This window comes from Anas acuta, chromosome 3, assembly GCF_963932015.1.
Source record: "Anas acuta chromosome 3, bAnaAcu1.1, whole genome shotgun sequence".
Classification (NCBI taxonomy): Eukaryota; Metazoa; Chordata; class Aves; order Anseriformes; family Anatidae; genus Anas; species Anas acuta.
The window spans coordinates 67,769,824-67,781,850 of record NC_088981.1 but is presented as its reverse complement, the minus strand read 5'-3'; the positions used below and the strand labels follow the sequence as shown (position 1 = coordinate 67,781,850).

At 37.4% G+C, this 12,027-nt stretch overlaps 1 protein-coding gene across 2 annotated transcripts in view; it reads left to right on the top strand.

The window, feature by feature from the left end:
- Positions 1-11,252, top strand: part of NT5DC1 (5'-nucleotidase domain containing 1) — a 146,723-nt gene extending 135,471 nt beyond the window's left edge. For both annotated transcript variants that reach the window (XM_068677653.1, XM_068677654.1), the window contains one exon: positions 11,010-11,252. In XM_068677653.1, the coding sequence (XP_068533754.1) occupies positions 11,010-11,128 (119 nt within the window). In that variant the 3' untranslated portion in view covers positions 11,129-11,252. The remainder of the gene's footprint in view (positions 1-11,009) is intronic.
- The last annotated feature ends 775 nt before the right edge of the window (positions 11,253-12,027 follow it).

Here is a 12,027-nt window from a genome sequence, read left to right as displayed (position 1 = left end):
AGCCCCCACTTTGCCAAGCCCTGAAGTTTTTGGCTGCAGTTTTAAGTCATAGCTTAGCTACAGCTATTTTGGAATAACTAGAAGAGCTTCAAACGGGTTATGTGAGTTTGTTGTGCCCCAGCTTTTCCTTTCCTATTCAGGCATTTTAATCACCAGCAGAGGACTTCCCTCTGCCAAGATGCACAAACACAGACTCTTCCTCAAGATCCTCTGAGCTCAAATGTGCAGCTGCACTGTGCTGACCATGTGGGTAGAGCTTTTGGGCGCCAGGTGGGCATGCAGCTGCTTTGTTCCTGGAGATGTTCGGCAACCTTGTTCAAGTTGTGGGCTCACTCCTGCTTCACTGTTAGCAATGTCCAACCTGAGCTCTGGGTGTCCATACAAGCAATAGGCAGGGCCACATACAAATGAATATCCTACCGGAGTGTGATCTGCAAAAGTCTTTGGTGAAAGCCAAGCAATTGCTGCTAGGATAACTTTAAAATACACTTGACTCTTGTTTGGATGCAATATGTATTTGTACTTAAGGAACAGCCTGATATAATTCTCCAGAAAAACTTCATTGAAAAATATTATTATTCAAAAAAATAACCAACATTATTCAAAAGAAGTAAATACTAGTGTTTTACAAAAATCACTGAGTTTTCATCAAAAATCATGAGAATTCTCTTGAAATAATTTTCAGAAATTAATTTGAATTAATAAAGCTCTTTGAGCTTGTTTCAATTTTTTTTTTAGATAAGGAAGTATGTCAAAAAATATAAAAATAAGTTGTAGATCTGGACTGAGAAATTGCAATAGAAACAACTTTTAGAGTTTTCTTTGTTCACCAACCTCTTGTGGGTTTGGTGCAGATGCCTTCTAATGGTTTCACCTAAAGAATTTACATATGTAACTAAAGGGAACAACTAAATACTTACCAAAGAGCATTGTAGGAAAAGGGCTTCCCAGGGAATGCTGCTGTTGCAATTTTGGGCTATTCAAAGTATAAAATAACAGAGCATACTAACCGTGTGTGTAATTAGCAAGGCGACAGTTTGGTGAAAAATAATCCAGTTCATTCTTCATTAGCTTTCTGTGCTGAATGAATGTAGGTATTCTTCTACGCATTTGGCCTGACCTTTAGTTGAAAATTCAGTATCTGACCCAAAAGGGGGTTACATTCAAGGATGTATCAGAAATTCTGAATTCTGATCACACATCTACCAAGCAAAATATTAGTAGGATTGTAGATTACTGCATCACAGCTTGTCATTTAAGCTCCCCTGACAGTCATTGAAAAGGAATTGTCATTTTCCTTGAGCATGAAAAATGTTTTCTTTATCATTATCATTGCCTAAAGGACAGAAAGGGTCTTCTATAATAAGTTCTGTGTACTTTCCTCGGTTTGGAAAGGGAATCGGGTAAAGATAAAATAAAACTCTTAATTTAAATTGTTATAACGTTGACAGTAAGATGATATTAAAAATGTGTAACTGAAAAGCAGCACTATCACTATATTGTCATAATAGTAAGAGGAAATGAGCTAAGTTGAAAGTTTTCTGAATGCTTCGTAGTTCATTTATGACCTAATTCTCCTTCCCACTTTCAGTAAGCAGGAAGATTTTTCTCAAGAATTTGAAAGCTAAGGAATTCATTATTATATTGACAGTAAATGGTTTATGAAATATAAGAAGCCAACACTCCTATTCCTGTTCTCAATGCCTCATTCACAAGTCCATCTGTTTCTTCACTTTTCTGCTATTGAATCTCTCCTCGTTTACAGCTCACTCACAGTTTTTGGCCATTTTCAAGCACAATGATATTGTAAACCAAATTTTCCAAACCAGGATCCATTACCATGTGAATGTTATATTTTATGTCACACATGGAAATTGAAAGGTGTAGGGATATGTCTGGAACAAAAAAAAAGTATTTAGTATAAATAACTGCATCTAATATACTATCCTCAACTTCAGAAAGTTTGATTTGAGCCAAGTAGAGGCAGATGCCCGTATCTGTCATACCTGCATAACCCAGGTGGTACCTTCAAGAAGCAGGTGACTGCTGCTCTGTGGCCTTTTCATCAAATTTCCAGATGTCTGTGTACATGATGTCTGTGTCATGTAGATATTCCAACATTAACTACAGAAGATCCTTCTGATTTACGAAAGATATCAAAAACAAATCATATTTTAGCTACTGAGCAAGTTTTTATAGAAAAAGTCAGTAAAATCACCAGCCAGTGTTATCATTTCAGACTGATATTTGATTAGTGATTGTGTGATCCCAAGAATTATATGCATATTTCAAGCTTTTACTTTGAATTTTTCATGGTTGGGATTTCTTTTTTAAAGCCCCACTTCGAAAATTCCACAATGAGTAACTCTTGAGTTTTAGAGTTTATGAGGGAATTCTGGTAAGTTTGTTTTGTCCTTTGTTGCAAAGAAAAGCTTGAGAAAGTGGGCCCTAAATCCTGGTAAGGAGAACCCAAGTAAAACTTTTTATTTTTTTCATGATTGATAACCTAAATTCCTGAACTTTTCTTATAACCTCTGAATGGTGAGGTTTATCATTAAGAAATTACTGTAAGTGAGAGCTGAAATTTGAGCAATGTGGCAGTTCAACTCAGTTGCATTTCAAAGAATTAGTGCAAAGGTAAATGTCTTATGTACACAGTTCTTCACACTCTGGAGATGTGAATCATTTCTTTACATTTTGTGAGCCATACCAAGTCTTATCATATGTTGCCCATAAGTTTTTCTTAATGCCCAATTGCTATTTCAATTGGCTAGCACAAGAGAAAAATCTCTGCTTTAATTTGCCAAAAGCTGTCTCTTTAAAGAAGCCTACAGACCCATGCCCTGCCTCCTTCTGCAGGAGTTTGAGTCATCAGTTTGCTTGCTGTATAAATATAATGTTGAAATTGCCAGTGAACCATAGCAAAGGAGTTCATGTTTCTGCTTAGAGTTGCAAATTATCTGCACAATGGAAAGCAGAAGGCAGCTGTGGCTGGGACACTGGAGCTGGCAAAGTGTGGGTCACAGATACATGGGTCTGCCTGTAACACACTGGATGCTATTTGCATTCAGCTCATATTTGAATGGTCAATGTCCTTGAGTAATTTATTATTACTATGGAAGTCAGGAATTTAAGCATGCAACCATGTATAACTTGTATATCCTGAGTGTTACCATTTGTAATCATTACTGACACAAACCCAAAAAAAAAAAAAAAAAAAAAAACAAATCACCCATATCATAATACATTAGTTGTATGTTTTGTCATTGAAATTATGTCATTTAATGTCAAACCTAGCTCCTATTAAAATTAAATTAGTCTTTCCTGTAATCAGAGGGATAATTATATGCTCTTATTCAAATAATACAATAATGGCATAAAATTTACTTAAACATATGGATGTATCTATATTACAAATTACATGTTAATTATCAGTAACCTTTTATACCTAATGCCATAACTTACAACCATGCTTTTATTTATCAGTTTCAAGTAAGAATGTATCTATGCTGTATCTTAGAGACTTTAACAAAATACTTTGAGGATTCAAATTTCCTTTGGGGCTTAGCTGCTATAAGGAGCATTTGCCAAGAGAGAATTTTTCTAGCAACACTTTTTATGAAAGAAATGCATTTTAAAAAAATGTTATACATATAACAGCACAATTTCTGTTGTTTTTTTTCTTCTGGTTCTGGTGTTTTGACACAAGTGAAAAAATTGGTAGCAAAGATAATTTACTAAAGAGAAGAGACGTATCAGCAGCATCTTGTTCTGAGTCTGTCTGTAAACTGAAAAACATCAGATAATTTAAATTTGATTCAGCTTTTCCAGGAAACTAGTTTCAGTGTTCTTAATTTAGGAGACAGAAAAATACACTCAACACAACAGACAAATATAATGCATTTATTTTTTCAGCTGCAAAATATAACTGAAACCAACACTAAACTGCATTTCAACCATAACAAATTATTATTCAGTAAATCAGAGTTCTTAAAAAGTCTTCAAGACCCAGCATTCCCCAAAGTTTCTGAGAACAAGTTTCACAAAGGAATTAATCAAATTACTTGGTAGTAATTTTGAACATTGAAAGGACAATTTTCTCCGTATTACAGTTTGGTCAGCCTTTCCTTGCTCTTCCAGAAAGGTGTGTTGACTTGTGCCCCAAAGGCTGTGTCAAGTCATGCAGAACCCAAAAAATTACTTCCTAGCCAATAACTGAGAGAAATGTTCCTGCAATCCCTATTCTGCTCCATGAGATGTCAAAGCACAGCCACCTCTAAAAGATTAAAGGGAAAACTCATGAGCACCTCATTAAGAAAGGGGGAACCACTCAGTCATTTCTACTTTAAAGTTATCCTTCAACTCAAGCAGCATAATTTCATTTGCAGGCTGCAATTAAAGCTGTAATTGGGTTTTGACTAGATCGCAGGCTCATGGGGTGGTTTTAGGTTGCTTCTTTAAAAACACTGGTGGTAAAACTAAGTGTTGCTAATTTTTGAGTGTGGAAAACAGTGCAAATAGCTATCAAATATTTGAAAGACTGCTTTGACTAGAATGGAATTTTACATGACCTGCAATCTCACATATATTAAAAAAAGAAAAATGTTGCTGGAAACCTTTATATACCCTGGATTGTTGCCTAACCTATTCCCTCTGGATTAAGATGGAAATGCATTGAAAAGAACAATGTAGGCTTTGTCTTCACTGCTTATAAAGCTTAATGTGTGCATTTGTTTGGCTTTTTACCTTTAGGAAAGCAATGTTTTTCACCCATCCTGAGGGAAAAAAATAGGGAAATAAACCATTTGTTTTACAGGACAGGGAAACGTGACAACGCTAATCCAAATATAGACAGTGTGGCTGATATCAGCGTTTGCCTCACAATGAGAGTACATTGGCTTATCATCACCATATTTTATCTTCATATAGCTCTCGTGCCTTTACAGTCTTAAAATACAACTTAGATCTTTTCCTTCATCAGAAATGCCTGTCCTGTCAAACAACTCCTTGTTTTCAGGCTACCTGCTTTGGCTTACCACAGAAGCCCTTACCACCTGCTGTACATCCAGGATGTCATTCCAACAAATTACCTAAGTGAACTTTTCAGGAAAAGACTAACACCTGCTAGTGGGATCTCAGTGTTCTCTTAAGATTTTTTTTTAGGTTGTCTTCATCTAGATAGTTAAGAACATTATAGTCTAATATTTTGATCACTTCCAGATCAAACAAATATCTACACAGGACTATTCTGTCAAAGGATCTCCCAAACTCACCATTTAAACTAAAACAAACAGCAAAGGAATTTCCAAGGTTTTTCTTCCCTGCATACTTTACCAGGCTCAGATGCGAGTTCAGTGCATGCTGTGCACACATCAGTTTTGCTCAAGCAGGGGTCAATGTCCCTCAGCCATAAGGCTGACCCAAAGTAACACGAATCATTACTCCTCAGAAAACTGCAGTCAAACTACACACCACAAGCAATCACAACAGTCAAGGTGGGAAGGTCTTTCCAGCACCATGTTGCTGATTTCTCCCCAGCGCTCTGCCAGTAAAGCTTCTGCTTCACATTTCCCAGCAGCTGGCCACCAGTAATTTCTCCAGGTTTACTATCTTCCACATTAGATGAGATAAAACAGCAACCTGGAATAACCCTGGATAGCAGCACAACCCTGGATAGCTTCTTTAGGCCAAGGGCATGCTACAAATGTCCACTGACAGAGCAGCAGGCGTAGTCTTCAACCAATACACCTGTGTTGGCAAAAGCTATTAAACAGGGGTAAGTAAAGCAGCAAATCTGCACTTTCACTAAGATCAGTATTAGTCTTTATTCATAGATGCTCAGGAATAAACTGTACTGGCTCACATAGCCCTTTGCAAGTGCCTGCTATTTCCAAACTCAGAAGTTTTATCACCTTCCTTCTCTAGAGTATGCCTCTGCTGCCAGCCCTCCCATTTCCCAAAGACATGCAGAGATGCTCTCCATCCTACTCCTCCTCTCTTAACAGTCACAGAGTATGCAAACAGCATCAGTGACTTTCATGTAATTGGTAGAAAGAATTCTGACCTCAGGAATGGGGAAGCATTATGCTAATACAGCAAACATCTGATCTCCTGTTTAGGAAAATCAGCCTTGGAAATTTTGCTAAAAATAGCTGCTATCTGATAAATATAATTGTGACCTTGGTTTTTTTTTTTTTTCTTTTTGTTGTTAGTACACTCTCACTCCCTCCCTCACATACTCGGGTCTTGCTGCAAGTGCTGTTTTGATTATAATAAAATAGAAATATTTAATATTTTTAAAAAGACCGTATACCTGTTATAGTTTACCTACAGGGCGGCAAGTCACAGAGTAGTTCACTTGACAGCACAGCCTGTAGCAGTTGTGCTTATTCTTCTGTTAATAAATTACTTTAGAAATTGTTATCAATAAGAAAAAAGTATTTTCCTTTTTCTTCAACAGTAATTTTAAAAATACAATAAAAGTTTTATGGAAAAGTTCCTAAGCTAGTGCAAATTACTGGAATTCCTGTAAAAGCAAGAGAATTAATACTGGTTGATGAAGTGACCCTATAGCTATACCATCTGCATGCTGAGCCGTTTTGTTGAGCTCTGTGTTCACTTTTACATTTGCTTTGTCACAATTAAGCAGTTTAAAGGTTTTTTAAAGTTAAAACTCGGGTATTGCTGAAGAGGTTTTTGTTTTCCTTCCTGTGTCTTTTCCGTGGTAACAATCAGGAGAGCATATCTGGACTCAGTTAAAAATACAATCCTCCTGTTTACTATGAGGTTTCTGCAGCACTTGGCTCCAGCACTGCCGACTGACCTCCAAGAAGGGAGGGGAGTGGGGAGTTCTGCAGGGCTTCGCACACGTCACGGGGACACTGCTATGGTGTCACGATTAAAAAATGTTGCTCTCCTTTTGCTGGTCAATATTGTGAAATGCTTGATGACATTTCTTCTGTGTGTTTTGGGAGAATTCTGTTTCAGTTTTGGACTGTGCTTTTAATAGGAAAAAATATCTTCTACCTAAAGAGCTTGGTTGAGATTATATTCGTTTCACGTATTATTTATTCAAGTAAATCTCAAAAAAAAAAAAAAAAAAAAAAAAAGATTAGACGTGAGTACTGAGTTTATCAAGCAGGCCTATGTCTGGATTAGATTATAGTTGTCTTCCAGTCAGTTATTCAAATATTTTCCTGATCACTCATCTAGAATATTACATTTTCCCTTCTTCTTGTGGTTTCCTCTTCCTTCCTTGTGGCTACAACTCTAATTTTTCTTCCAATAAAAGCTTTTGGCATTCATTCATTGGCTTACACTAACCAAATAGCACACAGACACCGAGACATTGTCAACCTAGTAAGTATGAAATAAATCTATCCATATCACCTAAGAACATGTGTGAATATGGATATGCATAAACATCAGAGCACAGTGTTGTAATTAATGTCACTTAATAGCTGGATCTTAATAACTGGACTACAGCATCTTAGTAACTGGAATTGGCCTGGCAGTGGCTACTGTTCAAACGTCATCATTGACATTTTATTTACACCAAGGCTGCTGGAGTCCTGCAAGCAAGGTAGAGCTGGGTAGGAGTCCTTTGGTGACCTTTTGTGGTCAGGCTAGGCATGCAACCCATGAACACTGCCCAAGTCATTGGAAAACGCTAGGAGCTCTGCCTGAAGGTTGCAAAGGCAACCAACCAGTGTTCATCACTCAGTTATACTCAGGCTCTGGTGTGGGAGGAAAGAAATTCAGGAGGCTACATCTAGTAACTAAAATTGCTGTAGATATAGAAACATAGACCTTGAGAACCTCCATGTGTGGCTTTTAGGAAGCTTGGCTCCAAAAGTGACTATCCTATTTGTCTTAGGAACAAAATGTGGCTTGTGGAATTACCAACAAATGACAGAAAATTTCCAGGATTTCGGTCCCCACCCAGTCTCTTTGAGTAAAGTCAGTTAGTTCTTTCTTCCAACCTCAATCTGTTTAGTTTGTTTGGGTCTGATTTTTGTTTTCCTAGGTGAGCAGCAATAGTAGATGAATTTTGTGCCGACTCCATTATCAGTGTAGGTTAGCACTGATCAGAGCCCCACTGTAAGAGAGGACTGGGTACATCACCTGTTCCTAATATGCAGCTCTCCCTCAGGGCTGGATGAGAAGGGGGTGCTAAAGTGTAAATGTCTGCCAGGACAGCAGTAGTTGTGAGTATGTATGGTAGCAGAACCTGAAGAAATTTACTGGCAAAACCACTAGGAAATCAGTCATTTTGGAAATAAGCACCTGTTTGGGATTTTGTTTGTTTGTTTTTGTTGTTGTTGTTTTAACTGAGATTTGTTTTATTATCATATGCTGTTTTGTTTTGTTGTATTAAGCTGTGGCCTATGCATGCCTTTTGGTTTAGCAAAACTGAGATGCTCAATTCTTCTCAGTGTCATCAGTGATAATATAAAATAAAACTCGATACAAAATTAAGTGCAAAATACAGATGTCCAGGAGGCAAACTCTTTACTGTAGTTCCTTGTAGATGAGCCAGTACTGCTGAAACTAGTGTTAGGATTGCCACTTACGTCCAGAGAAGTTGGACTGAGCTTTCATGTACAATTCACGTGAGACCTTTGCCTTCCAAGGCAACAGCAATTTATTTGCAGTTGCAGAGTTTTTAAAGAACATACTCTAAAAGAGCTTACAGCACTCTTTACCAATGACATTTTCTGGATTTCCCTTTTTTCTTAAATTTTACATATCCCCAGTAAAATTCATCTTTTTTCTTTCCCTGTCTATTTATCTTTCTTCCTCACTGTGTATTATTTATAGCCACTAGGACTCCAAGTACATATTTCTGTGTCAGTCTATGGCTTTCTCATAAATATATCACACTGAAATAAAGCAATAGTATGAAATGTTCCATACGCAGGGGCAAAGCAGATGCAGCAAATGAAATAACTGACAAAAATAAACCTGGAAATACAGGAAGATTTCCCTGCATTTGTGACAAAATCTGCTTAATGGGTGAAAAATAGTATCAGTTTTATGCTTCACATAACTTTCAGTGGTACCTTAGACAATGTTGTTGAATATGGATACCTTCTGTTCATTTTCCAAAATCATCTTCCTCAGACAAAAACAATATTTAAATGGACAGACTGGGTTTTGAATATGTAAAAATGTGATTATGCTCAGTTGGGGTCTTGTGCATTGTATATACAATTTATTCGGTGTTTAAGTTGATTGTTTAAAGCTAGTTTACCATAACATACCAACAAAATTACCATTTTGATCCAACTTGTTCCTTTCTTAGATTAGATATAAGGAAGAAATTATTTACTTGGAGAATGGTGAGGCACTGGCACAGGTCGCCCAGAGAGGTTGTGGATGCCCCATCTCTGGAGGTGTTCAAAGCCAGGCTGGACGAGGCAGCCTGGACTGGGCAGCCTGATCTAGTGGGTGGCATCCCTGCCCATGGCAGGGCGGTTGGAACTAAATGGTCTTTAAGGCCTCTTCCAACCCAAACCATTCTGTGATTCTGTGATTCTTCAACATAAGCAAACCTGCAGCACATCTGGCCCATTTATGTTGCTCTGCTTAAACTGCTCTTGGGAGACTCCAGACTGCTAGTATAAGATAGTGAAAGCTTTTTTTAAGAGAATAATTGTATGGCATTTAATTTTTATACAGACTCAGCAGTTGGTAACATCACTGGGCCCTCAGTACGCTAAAAACATCTGCTTGTTCTGCCACGCTCAGAAAGGGCTCTAGAGAATCCTTTGACTAAGACAGATGAGATAATGTACTTTGACAAGTTGAAGTAACCCACTTAATAAAGTGTAATTCACTTACAATCAACTCTCCTCCCATTCCTACTTTATTCCAGACAGAATCTGATATATCGGCTGAGTCTAAATACTGATTTATTTGCTTTAGCTGTGTTTAATATGGTCTTAAAGTTACAGATCTGGATGCTAACCTGGTGTCTGCGTATGAGTTGCTGGTGAAACAGAGCTAAACTTCCTGTTGTTTCTGCCAAAACTTCTAAGATTGTATTTTTCTGTTTCACAAAAGCAGCTTAGTGCAAAAAAAATTATAGCATGTAGTAACTGGATACCATCAGCCCAAATGTATTCCAAATAACAAAAACAGAAAAAAAAAATGATCAGACTTAGCAGGGAGCTATGCTTTTTTTTTTTTTTTTTCATTTACTAGGAGTGTAACTTGAATATAGTTAGATAAAATTTTATTTGTGTGTGTATGTGTGTTTTTTAATTTTGTTTCTTGAGCTTTGAATAAGAGGTAAGTATGAGAAGTATCAGTTTCCTGGCTATAAAGGGAAGAGGGGGAGGTCACTGCTGGCAGTAAAGACTTTAAAAAAAAAAAAATACAGAAAAGAAAGCTTTGACTGTTCAGAACTATTTAAATGCATTCAGTGTTTTTTTTATGGACTGGAAGTGATGAGTATGCCGAGTTACAAGTGCACATTTCTAGGAACATTTGACACAAACTGATGGTGTTAACAGTGGATGACAAGTTCAAGAGTGGGTGCCTTTTGGGAATCTTGCTACAATAGTCCAACACACACACAAAATAAAAATAAAAATAAAAAATAATAAAAAAGGTTTAAATGTAGCCCACGTGAGTAGACTGCTGAGATAAAAGAGAAGGTAACTTGAAGAACTTGAAACTGTTTTAGTGGGAAAATTCCATCTAGGCTAATGAAGAATTTTGTTTAATTCTTAAGCATTGGTCTAATCATTTTAATCATTTTCTATGACTAGCATTATTTCAGCAATGAAGGAGCTGAATACCCTTTACTGCAGTTGAGTAAACTCTGAAAGTCTTTGGACAGATGAAGATGTCAAATAAATATGTAATCATGCAATCTGATTGAGTTCTAATACCTTGAGCAAAGAGCTCAAGGGCTTAAGAAACACTGCTGTTCACTCTAGGCTTATTTTTTATGTGATATGGACTGTGCTGCTAATCAGATGTGGTATATTTCTATCTTTCAGATTTACCACTGGATTATAGATTTACACGATTTTCCTCAAATAGCTCAGCAACTTCTGGGTACTATCCAAGCCCTCCAAGAGCCCTGCTGACAAGTGAGGAGTCAGTGACTATGAAATAGGTTGTTGGCTTTTCTTAAATAACCCTGTGGTCCTTTCTTAACTGCTATCAAGTGCTAATTGGTGAAAATGGTGTTTGATGCTTCATAAAATGGAATGATGGATTAAAGCAGACTGCTGTGTAGACTTGTGTTTCCCTTGTTTCTCTAATCCAGCTGGGACAGATGAGCAATGCCTACTTCACTGTAAATCCCCTTACCACCACTACCTTTCAACAGAGTTATTGGCTTTTTCCATGCAGTGCCCAAATGCTTTAAGAGAAAAAATCTGTTAATAACTTGTCCCAAGTTACATTCGAAATTTTCAAGGGTATTTCTGTGCTATGGCTATTCACAGTGGTGCTGTTGCTGCTGTAAGTCTCAGGAAAGACATGAAATTAGATCCTCAACCATATCCCATTAAGAGTTACATTGGAGAGCCCAGGTTATCACAGTAGATCAATGTTTTGCAAGCTCTGAATTTATTTTCTCGCTATCTGAATAAAGAAGAAAAGTACTGTGACTATTCTTGGAGGTATGGAAATACTGAGGCCTAAAGAGAAAAACACATCACAGCCAAAAAGACTTGAACGCAATTTTGGCAGATAAATACAGAATTATAGTCCTGAAACCCTTGGACTCGTGCTTTGTATTCCTGAAAGTGCCTAACCACTACTTCAGCAGTAAGGTACTCTACATGACTCCTCTTTCTCTAGACTCCAATACCTCAATGTCAGAGCTGTTCTGCAGAATAAGGGAAACCCATGTACAGCTTTTCAGCTGGAGTTGCCTCAAACCCACGTTTTCCACCTTCCTGGAAAATCCTTCAGAGAGTAGGACAGAGCACCAAGCTGCCTCCATCTGCTTTTGCTAAGTGCAGCCCAAGCCCAGAAGAGAAGCGAGACTCAAAGCATAGGCTGAAT